Here is a 21,696-nt window from a genome sequence, read left to right as displayed (position 1 = left end):
GCCGACGGCTAACTAACACCTGCGTTCTGCGCATGCGTGAGAGGAACAAGCTGTTCATATCAACAGCTATTATTAGTATATATTCGTGATTCAAAAGAAGAAACCGAAACAAATATATACGAGATATACGAAATGTAAACAAAGCAGCGCTTGCTTACCATTTTGAATATCACTAATGTTGATAACTTTAATCATTTTAAGCAGCTCATGTTGTTATGAAAACATTTACTTATTAGAATGATTGGGAAAGATCACGTAACATTTAATCAGCCTTCTATCTGTACCGCTTTCATTCACATGCTTGTTTTCATCACTTGTGCTTTAATTCACGGCACTGACTCGTTGGCTGCACTGAACATCCAATCAGAGCTCTCACTCTCGCCAACAGCCCCGACATCAATTCAACATGTTGAATCGGGCAAACTGCCGCCGACGTGAGCCCGACGAGAGCCGACGAGTGGAACACACCAAACAAACTAGCCCGACCCTCGCTCGCCATTGGCCCGACGATGGCATACAGCCGATCATCGGCTTGGTGTGTCCCAGGCTTTACTCACCGCCTGCGATTCCAGCTCTTGACCGGGATATTTTATCGCTGAGACTGCTCTATCTTTCTGTATCAAACGATCTGCAAATCCAGCGTCAAACTGGGCCTTGTTTATAAAACATTTGTCTCCGAAATGCCAGGAACAAACACACATGTTCGAAACTCTGTTGCTGTCCCAAAAAAACTAACTGCATCCACTGTTCCCTTAATGCTGCATTCTTTGGGAAGCTGAACAAGGTTATCTTTCCCTTACATCCAAAATCACACTTCTTTGGAGACATTCTTCTCGAGCAAGTCCTGTGCAGCGCTGCCGACGACTCCCTAAACCCGAATCAAGCACGTTTTGGGCATGTGCTCTCGCTCTGGTTGCTGTGTGCATGTGTTTTTCCGGGAGAAGTGCCCATACAAGGAATTCCGCTCTCTGTGACGTCTTGAAGAGCCATGCTCGGGAAAAAAATAAAAGTTCCAAAACTTATTTGAACCCTGAAGGAGTGTATTTGGCACAGAAATACTCCGTCATATGTCCAAATCGTTTTTTGAAACTTTGGCCATGTTTAGCATGAGAATGCAACTCTTTAACAGTGTAACTCAGCATACATGAAATAGCATTAGACACCCCCCCCCAACCTTCCCCTTTAATGAAGCAGTCGGATTGAGATTCGGTGGCTAAAAAAATGGAATTATGTATCTTTGATATTAACAGTCATTAGGACATGCTATCCCATTTGCGACGCTGTGGGGGACGTTTCTAATCCATAACACAAGGACAGTGAATACTGCAAACAAAATCCACACACATACTCACAGAAAAGGCCATTACCTCTCTCCGTGAGCGATTTCTCTTGCTGCCTTTGCTCTCACGGCTACTTTTTTTGGCTTTCTTCTTCTTTTTCACCTTTGGGGCATCATTTTCGGACAACTCCTCGTCCAGGTCGTCCTCGTCTGTGGAACACAAATCATTTTAAATTAAATAATTAGTTCATTTAATAAATTATTTTGATTTTAATTAATGATACTTTTTTATTTATGTTTTTTATTATTTAACGAATTAATAAATTCCATCTGAATTATTTATTTTAATTATTAATATTATTTTTCCTTTGATAAATTACTTTTTGCCAGTCATTCAGATAAGTATTATTGGATGAATATTAATAAGAATAATGCTTGCACACATTGCACTGAGAGAGAAATACCTACTTGTTTTAATATTTTAAACTCAAAATGTCAGTCTGTAAATTTAGTTAAAGATTTAGTCTATATATTTGATATATTAATTATGAAATTTCAACTGATTTTCCTCATTTTCAGGCATGGAAATGAATATTTTAAAAATAAAATAAAACTCATGAGCACGTGTAATTAGAAAAAGAGCTGCTCAGATCAATCTAATCAAATCAAATCAATCATTAAAGCCATTCGTTGACATTTACATTTAATCTAATAATAGGAGAGCAAAGGATTACTCATCTACAAATCTACTTTAGTCATTTGATCTGGGTTGGTTGAAAATCATCTGGGGCGTTTTATGTTGAGAAATGATGTCAATTAGGCTACCATCTCACAGTGATACAGGAAGTATTAAAATAACAAAATATGGTAGTGGCCTGCGCATTATAATCAGATACAATATTAGTTATTTTTGGTAGCAGGATTGCAAATACTGAATCTGAGGACAAAGTTGCATAAAGCACTGATTTTACCATCTCTGTTTAGGGAAGTCACATGGCACTGTTGTTGTTGTTGTTGTTATTATGCTGTCAGTCCTTGACTAAATTTTCCCATGGATGAGAGTAATCTTATAAGATCTTAATGGACTTGCCTCAGATTTCATTATAAAAACAATATACTGTTTTTCTCCATGTACCCCGGTATAGTAATACAGAAGCCTCATTGGGTTGACTAACCACCAAATATACTACATTACGGGCACAAAACACATTTGTAATCGAAATTTCTTAACTAAAGTTTTTAAAATGAAAAGTTTTACATAATCAGTCAGGCAAAAATACGGGAAAACACCGAGTATTTCGCTCCTTTCAGCACACCGAGTGCCGGGCAAAGCCCCCTTTAACCATTTCCATGAAAAACTGGCGTCACATCCGATTCCTGCACACGCTGAAGTGCGAAATCAAAATATTAAACTTAAAATCGACGGTTACGGTTATTTCACACGCAAAATAGCAGTTGTTTGAGTTTGAACACCACAGGCCTGACAGCGCGCGAACAAGCCAGCGCGAGGACACGGAAAATCCTCGCGCGTCAAACTCGCACGCGACTGTTACCGGTAGGCCGCTAAGCACCTACAACAACAACATAACACATCTAATGTTACTATAAAACCATTACGACGGTTTCATAAGCTCTCCGTTTTGCTTCAATGTACGTTTTGTGGCATGTCTGACAAACATGAAGGCGTATTATTTGAGTGCGACGGTAAAAATAGCAGGTAAGTCGACGGTTAGCCGCGTAAAAAACCGGCAACACAAAGCGCTGCCGGGAAAAAAACAAACAAACAAAAACGCCAATTTGGGTGATAAAATGTGTATAATGTGAATTTCTCATTAAAATGACTATTCTAGTTTACTAAAGGACTAACGTAGATCAGTCCTGTTTGTTGTTTCGTTAGTGCACTAGCCACTGCTTCGTCGAATAAATGAAGTTTCACACCAATAAACTCCAACTGAGAACATTAAATACGTCATGAATAATCTGTTTAAACATTAAACGTGTTTATATTTCATCCATATGATCAATAGATAACATAACACCGACCGATAGAGTGGAGTTGAGTAAACATTAATATTTTACCTTGCATCATAGACCGATGTTCAAAATCGTCCTCGCTGCCGGACATATTGTTGGTTACACCAGCTAGAGAGGATTGTGGACACTTGTATGCCGATTTTCGCCTCCTCTGGTGCCTTCCTGAAGCCGAGGGAGGCAGAAAATAAATGAACAATACAAACGGAAGTTAATAGTCATGGTAGCATGCTGATCGTAGTGGTCACTCCATGCCAAGAAGAAAAAATGCGAAAAGCGTGAAATATATTTTACACTGGTGGACAAATAGCATTTGGTTTGGTGTAACTGAAAAAAAAGCATGTTTAAACTTTAAAATACGCGGTTGAAACCTGTTAATTGTCCATTTAATGGACAAATGGGGCATGGTGTGAGTGAGGCATTAGCTAAGCAGGCTAGGAATGCTAACCTGCAAAGTCTCCATAACTTTTAAGATTCCTTTAATTCAACATGCATTAAAAGAAGTCATAAATAGTATGATTTAATAAAAACATAAGCAGATTTAATGTAACACAATGTCAGAAATTGTACTCACACAACTTGACCTGTTCCCCTTTTTCAAACAAACAGCTAATTCAATCTAAGATGTCCCCACGTTGTATTGGCTCCTTTTTTATCAACACTTAAAACAATTTTTAATATCCCGTTTCTGATGAATGAGCGGTGAAATCCAGATTATTTTATTTATTTAGTTTTCTCCTTAGCTGTAGGATGCACACAACGTCGCAGTTTCTCCTTCTGCCACTTACACCCTTTGCATAGACACAAAGAGATCAGGGGCCAGACATCCCATAATAATCTCCCTCCCCATATTCACACATACACATACATACAGACATTCACCCCTCCCCCCGCCGCATAGTTACCTTGCAACATACAGACCATAATACCCCCCCCCCCCCCAAACAACAACCAAAGTCAGACCCTCTCTTACCGTGCCCTTAGCAACAGTTGCCATGGAAACAGCCAACCCCTCCCACCCCAGTTGACATCCCATAATAATAAACATAGTCACTGACATCCCACAATAATCATAACTCCGAAAATAGAATGAACGGGAACTGAGCCGGAAGTGAGAGAGGGTAAAAAAAAAAGTCGATTAGCAACTCCTCGCCAGCCTGCTTCCTTATTATAGTTCTGTATTTACAGTAGACATTTGTGAGCGTATAAAACGCCATAATCCAAACTTAAAGTTAGTGCTTCAGGCCAATGGCATTTTAGCACACCACATGCAACCAACTTTGGTTTGTGGTCCAAAAATGAGTCCAAATAGCAGATAACACACTCTTAAAACTAAAGGTTATTTATTGGTGTTGATGGTTCCATGAAGAAACCTTTAGTATCCATGGAACTGTTACATTCCACAAAAGGTTTTTATAGTGGAAAATGGTTCTTTAGATTTTAAAAATGTACTTCCTACTAAGAAATAAATGGCTATTTTAAGAGCTCTTCACTGAAGCATTCTTTAGGGAACCAAAACTTGTTCTTCTGTGGCATCTCTGCAGAAACCACATTTTGGAACCTTCATTTTTAAAAGTGTAGCTTTGGTTTGGATTTGAAGTTTCAAGGTCTCGTTCAAAGACTAGTTCAAATCTCACATTGATAATGCTGCTATATAATGGCTTGAAATGGAATTGGCACCATTTGTTTAAGGCCTTCAGCAGTTATAGTGTCTTGATGGGACGTTGAGACATTTTGTAGTTTGTCCTCCTCATATCATCAACATAGCCAACCTTCTGCCATCTTCACCCCGTTATCATCCACCTGGATGCAGAGAAGCAAACTGACAAACACTGACGGCTCTTGACGCACATATCAAGTCCATCAAAATGCAGCACACATGTACATATATGGAAACAAATGTAATTTCATTGTGCGGGGTGGGGGGGGGGTAGGCACCATATAGCATAATTACATATCAAAGAAATATAGAGATGCTCGTCATGACAACTCACTCAGGCGCACCCCTCCTCCACACTCCAAAGCACCAAATATCCAGTAATAATGTCTCATCCAAAAGAAAACACAGACCATAATATTCTTCCTGTGCTGGCAGTTGTCATGGCAATATGCAAGAAAGAGGTGTTTCTGTGTGTGTTTTGGGGTGGTGGGGGTGTAAGGGAGGGGTTTCAGATTACCATGCATGTTAAAATGAATACCATAATACTCCTTTTACGCTCTCTCTGCTAGTTCCCTCCTCCCCCAACCCGCACCGAACCGAACGTGACTCCATAACTAGGTGAAAGAGCCTCACATGGACACCATCAGAGATGGCTACTGATAAACCCTTAAGGGACGTTTGGATTTGACCAAAAAACGAGACAAACAGGCAGTGATTTCAGTGACCATGCGTGATTGTTTTCTTTACTTTGCTAGTGCAACTATAGTAGGCTTTGGCTATATGAAGGCTTAGTACATTAAATATCTTTGGGAATAGTAATGTTTATAGTCATGCTACATGAGCATATGTTTTAAAGTTTCTTAATGATTTATTATTAAAAACATGTTTCAATCTTCCTGCTCCATGAGGTAGAAATGCAAATATCATTATCTCAGGTGAATCTTCTACCACAAAGCCAGAAAAAGCACCTAAATATAAAGAGACAAAAATGAACAGTTCTGAATGAACCCCCTTCAAACCCGGCCACACCCCTCCCCCTCCCAAATGGCCTAGACATCCCATAATATGCCCAACGACTAACCCCCCCCACCCCCCACTTAATCTCAGCCTGAACCCAATAATACATCATTTAAAACTGCATAAACTGATTTCTGCCCCCTTGTATTAGCTACTGCAGGTTTGCAGGTTCATATTTGCAGCACTGACTCGCTATCCTTAAGTCGGCTGGTTAAATGTTTTTGTACACTGTACAGACATTTACGCACAATGTTCATTGTAAACATGAGGAAAAGGGAAGCAACTGGTCAAGGCTCCCAGAATGAGCATTATGAGTATGACACATTCAATATACAGTACCTTATAATGGCTTTTCCATTTCCATATCCTCATATTCCCCATCCCCATTATATTCCAAAGCATTACAATCAATAAATTTTATCACATGGACCTATTGTACTTCTGTAAGTAAACAAAGGATGTTCATTATAGTGCATTAGCTTTAGAGCCCCCACTGCAACACACTATGATATACAACACACATTACTGTATAGTTTAGGTGTGTAAATAAAGAAAAAAATATCATTGTGATTAAAAAATAAATAAATAATGATGCATGAGGCACTGCAGGAGATAATGAATAATTTTCCCCAACCTGCAACCGTTACCAATGGAAACATTTGAAATCAGGTCAAATGCACGCTCTTTATTAATTCATAATGCTTTTAGGCACACTGGATTTGTCTTATTTATTTGTATTATTTATTTATGTGGAAATACATATATTTTACAATATAAAGATATATATTCTCATATGGAATTAATTCAGATTATAAACCTTAATAGTAAAATAGAAGATTTTTTTCCCCCCAGTAAGTGTCGTACTATTGCATTTGTACTTGGGATGAGAAATTGACTTGCACATTTTAAAAATGATATGATTAATGAGCCACTCAGCATATGTTTTTTATATAAAGTTTTCAAAATAATTTAACCAATATCAACTTCATCTTTAAAGTTGTTCAATATTTAACTTAACTCAAGTTTTTAAGTTGAAGTAGGTGGAATTTTCATGACCTTCTGTTCTCAGAGCTTTATACTATGAAAACATAAGATCACTTCAATAACTGACTCATTTCCTCTCTTCCAGATGTGCTTGTGAGATATGTGCTATTTTTAACCAACCTACCTACCAATCAACCAACATAATGTAATGGTCTACTGTTATGATTGCAATTTCTAGCACAGCAGTCCTGATGAATGGTTAGGATCAATGCAGGGTGTTTATTTAGTTCCATAATCCAACTAAAACTGTCTGGAGAGCAAAACATCATAAACCCTGTAGATGTAAACTCCAAAATTAATAACACAATAAAATCTTAGGAGAAGACTGGGAAACACTAATGTAAAACATTTAAACAATTAGTAAAAAGACTGTCAACAAAATTAAGAGTGCATTTACTAGTTGAGTGGGTTAACCAGAGTGATGATTTAGGGTAAAAGTAATCCTGGTGACAGAAAATCAGAAATGTGTTGATGGTGACCTCTAGTGGTGACTGTGGAAATCTGGCATAGGGGCTATTGCTCCTCCTAGTGACCAGGAGTGATATACTCACCCTGCAGAGAGACATGGCCAAATACTTGATTATTGTATTTTTTAATACACATCTCGAATGTTTGGATTGTTTTTATTGGCTGGTTTAATTTCAGTAGGACTTGAAATACACTTCAGTTTGAGCAAGTTACAAGGTAATTAAAACTATCTTATATATTGTTTTATATATGTTTACACTACTGTTCAAATTTTAGTTAAGGCATAAATCAATACTTTTATTCAGCAAGGAAGCATTAAATTGATCAAAAATGCCATTAAAGACATTTATAATATTACAAAAGATTTCTATAAAAAAAATTGTTCCTTTGAATTGTCTATCAAAGTATCCTGAAAGAAAATGTATCGCAGTTTCTACAACCATATTAAGCAACACAACTGTTTTCAAGATTGACAATAATAAGAAATGTTTACTGAGCAATGAATCAGCATATTAAAATGATTTCTGAAGGATCATGCTTTAGGTAGAATTCAGTTGTAAGTATTAAATTAAAATAATAACGTTCATTTGAAATACACATTTATCATGTAACTGTACTGATTGCAGTAACTGTATTATTGATTTAAATAATGTTGAGACGTCAACAGTGACGATGGATTTCTTGTTCTGAGAGACTGCTGTATTTTTTTATTTTATTTTTTTGAAAGTACAAACAGACAACTCTGTGAAAGAAATGCAAAATAATCTTTGACAGTCCTGTGACTCTACAGTACAGTGACCTGCTAAAGTGAATTTAGCACATGCTGGAAAGCTATGACTCAACAGAATATGTACAGATTTGTTTATTCAGCCAGGCTCTGATGTCAACACAATGAAAAGACTTTTCTTTTAAGAGTGGCTTTTTAAACCCTACAAAGAGACGCTGCTGGTCTTAGTTATCCTTGAATCCTGTTGGCAGGTTATATACTGTGTCTATTTTGATTCAACAAGCTAAAAGATCGACTCTCAGGTCAGGGATTTCTTTCTTTGTTCAAGCTTGTGTGCCAAAACAAACACAATTTGTATCAATATTTTATCCACTTGGCAGACTTTTTATTATTGACCAATGTAGGCAGATAGGAAGAATAATTCACCCCAAAATGAAAATTTGCTGAAAATACTCACCCTCAGGCCATCCAACATGTAGACAAGTTTGGTTGTTTAATCCAAACAGATTTGGAGAAATGTAGCATTCCATCACTTACTCACCAATGGATCCTCTGCAGAATGGGTGAATGGGTGCCGTCAGAATGAGAGTCCAAAAATCTGATAAAAACATCACAATAATCCACAAGCAATCCACACCACTCCAGTCTATCAGCTGATGTCTCGTGAACTGAAACCTAACTTCTTGTTGGAATTTATAATGTATTTAAAACTTAAAATGAATTTTTCTGACAGATCTAAACCACTTAATTGCACTTTAAATAAACTAAAATAATAATTTAACTTTATGTAAACATATACTATTTCTGTGTCTGTAATGTGTTTCCACTTTTTCACTTGTGAATTTAGAAACTAACAAGTCATGTTAGGACAAATAAACAGCTGTGGCCAAATCACTAACCCAAACAAACAAATTCACACAGACACGTTTCATTTAAAAGACATGACAATGCGACTCTTAGTTTTGAATTTCTTGTTAGTGAAACCATCTTGCTACGGGCTTTGTCGATCGAGGAAGAAACATTACTGCTATTCTCTAATAACATTAAATATATTTGAAAAACATTCATAACACTGAAGCACCACAAATATAATTGTGACTGGCCAAGTATGTAGTGTCAAGATAAGTGTGACCCAATTCCCTGAAAAATAATCTTATTAAAATAAACAGTGTAATCACAGATTATCTTTCACTCTTCTCTGTGCCAGTCTAATAAACAGTCTAGCTTTTCACACTCACATATACAAAAACAATATATATCAATAATCTGTTTTCTGTAATAATATGTCATTCAGCACACACACTTGACTTTGTTCTCACAATGAGAGATTCTGTTCAATATAGAAAGAATTTGTTAAATTAAAAAATGTAGTCAAAAACAGCTGCAATGCATTTTACTTCTAATGAAACCCATTTCTAAATCCAACGAGGGAAAAACTGTAGGACAGAGCTACAGTTACAGTTACAGTTAAAAAAAACATATTAAGAAAATCAATAATATCATCTATATTGTAATAAATAGAAATAAAATAATTTTGATGAAATGCTGACATTATAAGGTTATTGTTTTGCAAAAATATAAAATATTTGACAACATAACCTTTGTCTTTGTTTTACATTTTTAAGCTTTCAAACACTATTTATTTCCAGGTTCAAATTAAATAGATATATCCTTTTAATGTAGACCATGTGTGTAATAAAGTCGTTGCATTATTTTAATATTCATCATAAGCTATGCATTCCCCACCAACACTGAAGGACTTTAGCCATGCTTCTGTCTACCCAATTCCTCCATCTATTTTTACCAGCAGTCACAGGGGAACATCGCAGCACCCTGTGTTTGTCGTCTCCACCCCTCCTCGGGTCCCTCGTTCTGTCGCCTTGACCTACTCATCCTCCTCTTTCTCTTCCTCTCCTCTCTAATTCTCAGCATCTTCCTCTGACTCATGCTTTCATCCCCTCCCCCTTCTGTTTCTCCTCTCATCTCGCCCTCATTCTGGTTTGCACCCACCCTCTCTCTGTTTTGCCTCTCTCTTCCGCAGCTCGACACTTCCAGGCTACGCGCACTGACAGCAGGTAATCACCGCACGAAAGCCTTCATTCTTCCTTTTTACCTTTGCATCATTAATGCATCTGTTGCGGGGTCATGACGATGGTTTGTCTTAAAGGTTAACATATGTTATTCTCTTTGGGCTTGATATTGAGAATGTTGCATTGCTTTAGCAGCAATTATTAATTATAAAATCAAAGCAATCTGTGCTTGTAGAGCACGCCTTTTGCAGGCAGACCCTTGCATTCGGAGTCACTCCTTATGTTGGGGTGCAAGAAATGCGAATTTGGGTGGCAGTCTTTTTTGGTGCCCCGCTGGCAAAGGGTCGGCCAGATGGACCCCGCACTAGAAGCGTTACTGTTTCTACATACGTGTGTTATCAGTGTGTGCACAATCTGTTCTCGGTGGAATAGCGGTAATTTTATTAAACTGATTCTCATTTTTATAAGTCACTTAGTTCATTTGAGCGGAGTTTAATTAAAATGTTACACGCACTTTTTAATTCTGAAAAAGTCATTAATGCTGTAAATTATAAGGAAACAAACGATTAGTCCTCATCCTCATAATTAGTTCACCTTGCGAGTTCCGAGTCGTATTTGTCACGTGACACTCGCAAAATTGAACGAATCGCACGTGAGCGAGCGAACGCCAGTTCTCATTGCCGTCCGCGCCACTAACGTGACTCGCTTCGATGCTCCAGAAAGCGCTTCTTTTCGCCAAGGGGATGTTAAATTATTTATCTTTTTCTTGCCCCATCACGCCACTTTCTGCGCTATCCACCCCACCCCTCCGCAGATCGCCCCTCCCCTCTGTTATCTGCTGACAGCGCGGTTGCTGCAGTACTACACTGCCGCGGCGCAAATGAGCAGCGGCCGGCTTTAGATGCACGATCGTGAGCAGCTCGGACCCGGGGCACCTGCGGGCATACATGCCAGTTTTGACGTTACAAATAAAGTCCCCCTTCTCCTCCTCCTCCCCCGGTTTTAACACTGGGGGTTGGTGCATTTCATTAGCAAGGTGACACGTGCGCCCGTGTCTTGTGGCATATTTTGAATGCAGTTTGCATGTTCTGGGTTTTCATTGGCTGCCAGCGTGGTATCTCGCTGTCGATGCTTGAACTGAATCATTGGAACTGAATGTTCCAGAAAACCGGTTCCATTTTCAAAGCCATCAGATTGATTGGCACTCCTGATGTGTTTGTGTAGACATTGAGGGTTAAGTCAAAATGGATGATACTGAGGCTACTTTATGCAAGTTCCTGGCCTTATTCTGAATGATTCATCAGTGTGCATTATTCTAAATGTTAATCTTTAAACAAAATTGAGTAAGTGCTCAATAAATGGTTCTCCTTTTACCCTGTAACTGGTAACCAAATAGCTATTTCGGTATTGATTTAGCTCACATTCTTGTACAGAACATCATGATCCAATCCTGCCCTACTTTTGTTTTCCTTTTGTTTTATTTCAAAATCGAACACATCATAGAAGTAAAATAGGTGTGACGTCGAGTGTTTGATAATGCATTGGATGGGTAAACAAAACATCAAGATTTGGACCTCTTGGAGGTCAAACACACATTTTTATCAACTCTTTGCAGCGCCAAGTGTAACCTGACTAACTGTGTGGACTAAGGGATACGAAACAGCATTTCATGTTACACTAATGCATTTTATACACAGAAAGCCAAACCTTGACAACAGCAATGTACTCAGTTCTTTATTTTATGCACCAAACTCTAAACTCAAATCTGATTTTGTACACAAAAATTGACAAACGCTCCATTTTGTGTACTAGTGGATAAGACAGAACATCTTTGGTGATCGGTTGTCTGGATCACAAAATACGTTTTGTCCATTAAAAACCCTAGTTCATCACTTAAATGTATTCAATTTACACTTAAGCAGCATTTTGAATGTAACAAGAGATTTATTGCAGGTAGAACAAAACAGTGTTTGTGCTGACATGCTGGAGCACTCGCACACATCTCACTCATGTGAGGTCAATCAAAGGATGCTATGGACACACCGTTTCTAAACATCATGTCCAATTAGAGTTAGCAGTGTGTCTCTTGTTTTCTCTCTGTGTTTAAGGATGTCCATTGTGAGCATTGTCGCCAGGGAAATCCTGGACTCTCGGGGAAACCCTACAGTGGAGGTGGACCTGAGAACTGATAAAGGTGAATCAATAGTCTCTCTACAACAACTGAGCAGAATGCCATCCTGGATTTTAAAAGCAAAGGGATAAAATAAAAAATGTCATATTTCTTCAAAACATATTGAAAGCATATGTAAAAATGCATAAATGCAAAATACAATCAATAATAAATCTAAATGAAATAAGTTTGTTATATCCAAAAGGCAAGTTACTTTAAGAGACAAATATATGAAATGTATGAAAATGAAATTGTCAACACAGATCTATCAGTATGAAATGAATGTCACTGATGTAAATGCACAACAGATTTGAAGTGTCAGTGTGTTTTCAGGTGTATTCAGGGCTGCGGTGCCCAGCGGAGCGTCGACAGGCATCTATGAGGCTCTGGAACTCAGAGATGGAGACAAGAGCCGTTACAAGGGCAAAGGTGAGCGATCACAGATGGTCCATTGTAATATTGGCACTATTAACCATCATTATATGAATCATTAGATCAATTAAAACTAAATAGAACATCTTTTTGAAGCCTTCTGCAATCGTTTTGTTTATTTTCTATCTTTACTTTTACCTTTATTCTCTGCTTTTCTTGTGGTTTAAGGTGTATTGAAGGCTGTTGGTCACATTAATGACACTCTTGGACCAGCCCTCATCGCATCTGTAAGTGAAAAGAGAAAGGTTTTGTTTAATGAACATCAAAACAATCAGTATTCAACCAGCATATTTCTAGAAAAGATCTGAATTAAGAGGAGATATTTAAGCATTAAAGGCAAAAATGTAAATTTTGTCATTAATCACTTACCCCCATGTCATAACACGTAAAACACGTAAAAGCTCCGTTAGTCTTCGGAACACAATTTAAGATATTTTGGATGAAAACCTGGAGGCTTGAGACTGTCCCATAGACTGCCAAATAAATAACAGTGTCAAGGTCCATAAAAGGTATAAAAGTCATCATCAGCATACTCCATCTGCCATCAGACGTGCAATCTGGGTTATATGAAGCGATGGGAACACTGTTTGTAAGCAAAGAAAACAAAAATAATGACTTTATTCAATAATTCCTCCATCCGCGCCACAAGGATGCGCTGTTTCTACATGTATTTAGCTTTGATTTGAAATAAAACAGCGCATCCTTGTGGCGCGGATGACACTAAAGAGCATACACAGCATGCAGTGATATGGAGAGACACAGAGGAGACTATTGACAAAGGAATTATTGAATAAAGTCGTTATTTTTTTTTTTTTTACAAAAAGTGTTCACGTTGCTTCATATAACCCAGATTGCACGTCTGATGGCAGATGGAGTATTCTGACGACGACTCTCATACCTTTTATGGACCTTGACACTGCTATTTACTTGGCAGTCTATGGGACAGTCACAGGCCTCCCGGTTTTCATCAAAAATATCTTAAATTGAGTTCCAAAGATGAATGGAGCTTTTAGGGGTTTGGGACGACATGGGGGTACGTGATTAATGACAAAATTTTCATTTTGGGGTGCAGTATCGCTTTAAATGCAGTACATGAGATTCAAAGAAAAAAAATTAAATTCAGTATTTTGCAGCTTAAATGTGGTTTCAATGGGGGCACAGCTGACTACAACAAAGTTTGTTATTTAATACATTTTCACTATGATTTACATTATTTTACAGCCTCCTGTGTTTTTTTTTATTATTCCATGCAGTTAGTTTCTCCAGATGTTTGTTGCCACATTTTTACACATTTTTTTTACAGTTAAATTCTAAGCAATTGTTAATTTAATTATTTGTTATTTGTTTGTTTTTTTTGTTTGTTTGTTTTACAGATCAGATGGGATCAGAATCAGATCCCACCCCTGCACTTTTCTTAATCATTTTTCTTTTCTTTTTTTTTTTATAATCGTTTACTAATAACAGGAGATTTTAAAACAGGTCCCACTGGTACCAATCTACCAAAGGCAGAGAAACAATTATCCAGGTCTTGATTTTCATTCTGATCTGCACATTCCATTCTTTCGTTTTCATGTCTTTTTTAAGTTACAAATACTCCCATGTCTGCAGTGCAAAAGCTAAAACCAAAAATATTGCTAGTTTTTTATTTGATGATGATTAGACATTTACAAGGTGAATTTCACAGCAGCAGTGCTGATGATTAGACAACATTTTCATCCAGCATCAGTCAAGCACTGTATTTTATTAACCTGGAGAGTTTTATCTTCATGATGTGAACTTCAGGAGATCAGTGTGGTGGAACAGGAGAAACTGGACAACATGATGATCGAAATGGACGGCACAGAGAACAAATGTGAGTTATTAACTTACATGATAAAATCATCATTTTTAAAGCATAGTTCAACCGAAATAGAATTTCTGTGATCGTGTACTCACCCTCATGTTGTTCCAAACATGCATGATGTTCTTTATTATGTGGAACACAAAAGGAGATGTTGAGCAGCTTGTTCTAAGTTATAAAAGTATACAATGACCTGGAAGGACAAAAAAGCAGCCTAAAAGATGAAGTTGTCCATGCAGCTCATTTGCTATATTCCAAGACTTCTGAAGTCATACAAACTATAAGAATAGACCAAATTATAACTTATTTATTGAAAAAAATTGTGCTAGATTTGACAGTGATGCAAGTGCTTGTAAGCAATAGTTTAGTTTAGATAGCTGTGTGTGTGATTAAATGATGAAAGAATATTGTGTTTTGGGGAGACTTAATATCATAAATTATCCATTAAAGTCTACATTGGATTCAGTATGCTAAAAGATTTGTAAGGGATTTTTCTGTTGTTTTTCTATTAAAATATTTCATATAATGTAATTTATTCTTGTGACGCAGAGCTGAATTTTCAGCATCATTACTCCAGTCTTCAGTGCCACACGATCCTTCAGAAATCATTCTAATATGCTGATGTTTAATATTTTTGTGTAAACTGTGATTAATTTTTTTGGTATTTTACATTTATTGAAAACAGAATTTTTATTGTCACTTTTTATTCATTTAATGCATCCTTTAAAAAAAAAAAGTATTTTGAATGGTAGTGTAGTTTAAAATAAAAATGTTATTCATCACTTGTTCCAATACTGTTTCAATGCTTACATACTGTATATGAGTTAGTTTCTATACATTGAAACTACCATATAATTGATATTAAAATTAGATCATAAAAACAAAACAATAATTGCTGCGTATGTGTTCATGTCTACAGCTCAGTTTGGAGCTAATGCCATCCTGGGAGTGTCTCTGGCCATCTGCAAGGCCGGTGCGGCAGAAAAAGGCGTCCCTCTGTACCGTCATATTGCTGATCTGGCAGGAAACACTGAACTAGTGCTGCCAGTTCCTGTACGAAAATTCATTACTCAATTGCACGACTTCATAATTCACATCTGTAGGTATTTTCTCTTAGACTGACGAAGCACTTCTTCTCTATCCATTCGTCAGGCCTTTAATGTAATCAATGGAGGCTCCCATGCTGGAAACAAGCTTGCCATGCAGGAGTTCATGGTGCTTCCTGTGGGGGCGGAGTCATTCCGTGACGCCCTGCGTGTCGGAGCCGAACTCTACCAGACTCTGAAGGGTGTCATCAAGGAGAAGTACGGCCAAGATGCCACCAACGTCGGTGACGAGGGAGGATTCGCTCCAAACATCCTGGAGAACAGTGAAGGTGTGTTCTTGTGAAGCTTTATCGCCTTGTCTGAGTGTGTGATCCAATTTCATCACAATGAATTTATCCATTACTACATTCTGTTGGCTTCTCCATCACACCTCCACAGCACTTGAGTTGATAAAGACGGCCATAGACAAGGCCGGGTTCACAGATAAAGTCGTGATCGGGATGGATGTAGCCGCCTCAGAGTTCTACCGTGACGGGAAGTACGACCTTGACTTCAAGTCCCCTCCAAACCCAGACAGACACATCACCAGCGATGAGCTGGTAGAGATCTACCAGACGTTTGTCAACGATTATCCAGGTAACCTGGGAACAAAAAAAGATAGAAAGGAATTTTCAAAGTTTAAATGTTAATATAGTCGCTTTGAAGTTTATTTAAAGGAAAGTATCTTGGAAATTCTTCTTAAATTCAGTTTAAAACCTTTCACTTGGCTTGTTTTTAAGTAATGCACAGTGGAAGTCCAGGGGCAATTCTCACTATTGAAATTAATTGTATTATTATTATTATTATTATTAAAATACAATTTATTATCACAGACTTTACTAACACTTAAAAATTAATTAAATTAAGTCAGCATGAGAATAGGAATATAACTTTGTCATTGCAAAGTTACATCCAACCTTTCAGGATCGTGTCAAGCTAGTAAAAATGATAACTTTCTCTTGATGTGCACTACTGTTCAAAACTATTGCAAAGCTGCATTTAACTGATCAAATATACAGTAAAAAAAATAGTAATATTGTGAAATTTTATTAGAATTTAAAATAACTGTTTTCTATTTGAATATGTTAAAATGTAATTTATTCCTGTGATGCAAATCTGAATTTTCAGCATCATTACTCCAGTCTTCAGTGTCCTGTGATCCTAATCACCCCTAATCATTCTAATATGTTTATTTTGTGCTCAATAAATATTTCTTACTATTATCAATGTTGAAACAGCTGTGCTGCTTATAGATATTTTGATGAATAGAAAAGAACAGCATTTATTTGAAAAAGGAATCTTGTGTAACCTTACAGGTGTCTTTACTGTCACTTTTGATCAGCTGAATGCATCCTTGCTAAATAGAAGTAATGATTAATCTATTGTTCCCATCTTAATCGCCAGTGGTGTCCATTGAGGACCCATTTGATCAGGACGACTGGGCCGCTTGGACTAACATGACTGGTTCCATGGGGATCCAGATTGTGGGCGACGACCTGACTGTGACAAACCCAAAGAGGATAGAGAAGGCTGCGGAAGACCGTGCATGCAACTGTCTGCTGCTGAAGGTCAACCAGATCGGCACCGTCACAGAGGCCATCCAGGCGTGAGTAACTGTAAACATCTCAAGCTGTAAATCATGCCCCATAAACCATAGTTAAGTACCAGTGTTTTTCAACTCCTAATCTTCTCTTTTTGAACCTCAGATGTAAGCTCGCTCAAGCCAACGGATGGGGTGTGATGGTCAGCCATCGCTCAGGAGAGACAGAAGACACTTTCATTGCTGATCTAGTGGTGGGACTCTGCACTGGACAGGTACACACAATTATATTCATATGTATATGTGGTACGTTTTACAAAACTATCATCATCACATGATTAAGTTTGATTAAATGAACAAACGTTATCTCTTTCTCTCACTTATTTTTCAGATAAAGACAGGAGCTCCGTGCAGATCTGAGCGTCTCGCCAAATACAACCAACTTATGAGGTAAGAGAGCACTCAATCTCACTATTTTTGAGCAATGCAGTAAAAACATCTGTTTGAATCCCCAAAACAAAATAAAAATAATAATTGTCACATGCTTTGTGCCTCTATTAAATAGGCTGTCAATAATATTTTAAGTGTTTTTAAGTGAGTGAATATTTTAAGTGAGTTTGCTTGCAACTCAGATTTGTAAAGCCCAGTGTAATATATTTTCCTTTTTCATTTTTCAAGTTTTTTTACCATTTCATTTTATTTCATTTAACAATAATTATATAAAGTAGCAAAAATGTTTTTTTTTTTTTTTTTTTTTTTTTTTTTTTTGTAGTGGTTTTAATTTTAGTTTAGTTTTAGGTTAATACAGTAACCCTGCTAAAGCCACAACTGTTGACTTTAAAAAAAAAATCTTAATTGATCAATTAATCTATAATTGTTCATACTTATGTTAAGTATCTTACACTTAGTACTGAACTTCTTGCACAACTTATTTGCTTTAACATTCTCAAAAAATGGATGATAAAAAATTTAAAGTAAATCCCATAGACTTCCATTGAATGAAGGACATTTTCTTTAGTCAAATTTAAAAATGTTTGATTGTGCATCAGCAAATACAAATGAATATGACTCAAACACTGAAAAAGTCTCAGTCTCAAAAATAGCGTTGGCCACATAAGAAACCAACAATTACTTTGATTAACATTGTTGATTACAGTCTTCTAGCTGTCTCTCTGTCACCTCCTGTTCCTGTATAATTAATCCATGTCCATCTCTGCCAATCTGTCTCTTTTTTCTGCCTCACAGGATTGAAGAAGAATTGGGCGATCAGGCTAGATTCGCCGGGCACAATTTCAGAAACCCTAGCGCTCTGTGATAATGACACCACCACACTGAAATCACTCAAAAAACAACTGACATGTACTGAGTATGTACTGCACTGAACCGACTGACTGCCCTTGACATCCCCTAAAATCATTCAAAATGCATAAAAACAGCACTATTTGCACTGATATACAAAAGATGACTTACTCAGACACTCCAAATATATATTTAAACTGAACTAGACTGCGGACAGGCTTTGATAGACCAAAAATTATTCACAGCGGATCCTGGAGCGACCAACATTATGCACAAGTGATACTGAATTACTTGACGGGCGAAACATGTGCACAGGGTGGACATGCATGCGTATGATACAGAAAATGGACCTTGAATTTAACAAGGCAAAGGCTGGAATAAAAGTAGAGATTTATTTTAATCAGGTGTAATCTTTAAAATTAAGCTTCAGTTTAGATGTGAAATGAATGTGAAATATAAAACACAGTGTAGGTTGACTTGCCACACTAAAGAAATCAAATGTCATTTTTATGGTTCATTGCATGAGAAGTAGGAAAAAATATATAGATAGTTTCCTTAATATTTATGCAGCAGTGGGATTTTCAATGGGACGTTCACGCTAATATGAGTGACATTGACAGTGAAGAATTCAGGGTCCAGCATTTACTCTAAAAGACAGTTTACAAAAGTTGTTTGCCCAGGGCATTAGATGCTTTTTATCAAACAATACTCTCTTTCTCAGATGCTGTTTTTTGTGTCCATCTCTGACCCAAAAGCATGCTGAGGAGAAAGAGCCTTTTGAAAAAACTGTTATTCAAACAAATCAACTAATAAAATAAAATAAAATATGAAAATAGGGTGATTTAAAAATAAAAGTTTTACTCATTTTAGTAAATTAAACATTCAAAATAATGTGTGTAGAATATATTTATTTCCATAAAGATGCTTCGTTTTTTTAAACCAACATCAGGTTTAGCCATAAGTTACTATATATCTTTTTCATTTATTGGAAGGTGTAAAAATATGTCCTTTTGTGATTGTTATGATATTGTTGTCTGATGGCTCCCAACATAGATCAACACAGAAAAAAAAATATATAAAAATAAAGAGAATGAAATCTTAAGGATCGAACATAAAGTTCACATATCACTTCTGTTAATAAGATTAGTTACATTAAAGAGCCCTCAAATCTTCATACATCTGACTGATTTTCTCATGCAATGACTCTTAAAATATACTTTTGGATTTTCTTTTACCCTGGATCTCCATCCTGAAGAGGAAGTGGAAGTTTTTTTTGAATTGAATAAAACACCTAAAGGGTTAGTTCACCCAAAAATGAAAATTAGGCTGCGTTTTACTTCTAATTCTCTCTGCTGTGTTTCCACGTTCATCACTTCTGAGCGGCGCGTGCACAAAGCCGAACTCATACGTCATCCACCCGGAACTGCTTCAGTTTACAACAGTAATCGCAAGCTAGATTAAAGTGATTATTACATTTTGAATATATGTTTTTCTTACAAAAACACATCGATTCGCTACAGGAGGCCTTTGTTCACCCCCCGGAGCTGTGTGAGACATTTTTTTTTTATGGATGGGCGCTTTTTATTTCACTTCTTTTGGACTGATGCATGCAACACCCGTTGAGTGCCATGAAACAGCTTGAAAGATCAAAGACAAATTTTAATATAACTCCGACTGGATTCGTCTGAAAGAAGAAAGTCATAGACACCTAGGATGCCTCGGCGGTGAGTAAAATACAGTCTAATTTTCATTTTTGGGTGAATTAACCCTTTAATCTGTAAGCCATGTGTAGGTAGAATATGTTGATCTTGGCAGGTTCTGGCTAAACCAATGGCGTGTGTCTACCTCTGTCCAAATATATAATAGAGGGCAGTAGGAATGACACACTTCACTTCTCCTTTAAGATTAATGATCTAAACCCAGTAGTGAAAGAAAGACAGACATAACAATTACAATGACAGATCTAATTCAAGAACTCGACCGACAGACACACTCACATGAATAGAGACAAACACTCACTCACTCACATTTGTGTAGCAAAGTCTCACCCTCAATGCACACGACTCCTTATTCTCCTTCTCCATAGTCTGTTTCTACCTTTCTTGTCATTTCATCCGTCTACTCTCTCCCTTTCTCTTCTTGTGGTTATGACTTGGCTTGTTCCCCTGTCCCTGAAATCTTTTTCCTCCCTGATGACTTATCTTTTCATCATTTTGTGAGATTATTGTGGTGAAAGAAGAAAACGAAAGCAAGATGGAGAGAAAATAAAGAAATAACTGACAAGCCTGTTAAAGAATTATGTAATAGAATATTAAAGCTGTCATTACTTTCGTCAACCTTGAGTCTCTAAGAGTGTTTTCTTCTCGTCGTTAAAAGCAGAGGAGGACATTTAAATGGCTTTTCACCATTTAGACGCTCAATTATAAAACATTAAAACACAGGATGAGTGTTTTAATGGGTTTTTAAAATGGAAAAACTCAGTCACTGAATTCAGCTCAATTAAAAACAAATGAAAAGTACTACTTTTATTCTTTGAGGATGCATTAAATGGATCAAGTGTCAGTTAAGACATGCATATTGCTCAAAAGAGTTAATTTCAAATAAATACTGTTCTTTTGAACTTTCTATTCATCAGAGACTCCTGAATAAATGTATCAGTTTCCACAAAAAAATTAAGCATCAAAATGGTTTTCAACATTGATAATAATGTTAATGTCAAAGAAATGTTTCTTGAGCATCAAATCAGCATTTTATATCATGTGACACTGAAGATTGGAGTAATGATGCTGAAATTTCAGCTTTGATCACATAAATAAAAAAAAAATTAAAATATAAAAAAATAAAACAGCATTCAAATAGAAAATAGGTATTTTAAATTGTAATATTATTTCACAATATTACTGTTTTTACTGCATTTTTAATCAAATAAATGCAAACTTGATTGATCTTAATGATATACAAAACACAACTTAATTGTAAAAACATGTAAATCATGCAAAAAAGATGAAAACCATGTAGTCACGTAGTCTCTAGTTTCAGTATGCACAGCATTTACATCAGTGATTAAATCAGGA

At 36.7% G+C, this 21,696-nt stretch overlaps 2 protein-coding genes and 1 long non-coding RNA gene across 6 annotated transcripts in view; 1 reads left to right on the top strand and 2 right to left on the bottom strand.

The window, feature by feature from the left end:
- The window catches only part of LOC109111981 (chromodomain-helicase-DNA-binding protein 4-like), a 31,967-nt gene extending 27,826 nt beyond the window's left edge, over positions 1-4,141 (bottom strand). For 2 of the 4 annotated variants that reach the window (XM_042776242.1, XM_042776243.1), the window contains exons 1-3: positions 3,885-4,141; positions 3,359-3,475; positions 1,353-1,489 (exon numbers count right to left, since the gene is read on the bottom strand). In XM_042776242.1, the coding sequence (XP_042632176.1) occupies positions 1,353-1,489; positions 3,359-3,404 (183 nt within the window). In that variant the 5' untranslated portion in view covers positions 3,405-3,475; positions 3,885-4,141. The remainder of the gene's footprint in view (positions 1-1,352; positions 1,490-3,358; positions 3,476-3,884) is intronic. The other 2 variants (XM_042776244.1, XM_042776245.1) reach the window with 1 other exon arrangement.
- Positions 4,142-10,131: 5,990 nt separating this feature from the next.
- On the top strand, positions 10,132-20,958 carry LOC109112071 (gamma-enolase-like). Its single transcript, XM_042776238.1, has 12 exons — positions 10,132-10,301; positions 12,365-12,450; positions 12,760-12,855; positions 13,027-13,085; positions 14,641-14,710; positions 15,618-15,751; positions 15,851-16,073; positions 16,183-16,380; positions 17,188-17,389; positions 17,490-17,598; positions 17,715-17,773; positions 18,569-20,958. Exons 2-12 carry the CDS (start codon positions 12,366-12,368, stop codon positions 18,636-18,638), a joined length of 1,305 nt encoding a protein of 434 aa, XP_042632172.1. The 5' UTR covers positions 10,132-10,301; position 12,365; the 3' UTR covers positions 18,639-20,958.
- On the bottom strand, positions 19,899-21,318 carry LOC122148771. The gene is made up of 2 exons (XR_006162607.1): positions 20,040-21,318; positions 19,899-19,997 (listed from the first exon to the last, which is right to left on the bottom strand). It is a non-coding gene; the product is annotated as an uncharacterized LOC122148771 (long non-coding RNA).
- Between the last annotated feature and the right edge of the window lie 378 nt (positions 21,319-21,696).

The sequence above is a fragment of the Cyprinus carpio genome, chromosome A19 (genome assembly GCF_018340385.1).
Source record: "Cyprinus carpio isolate SPL01 chromosome A19, ASM1834038v1, whole genome shotgun sequence".
Lineage (NCBI taxonomy): Eukaryota > Metazoa > Chordata > Actinopteri > Cypriniformes > Cyprinidae > Cyprinus > Cyprinus carpio.
This window is presented reverse-complemented; position numbering and strand designations above follow the sequence as displayed.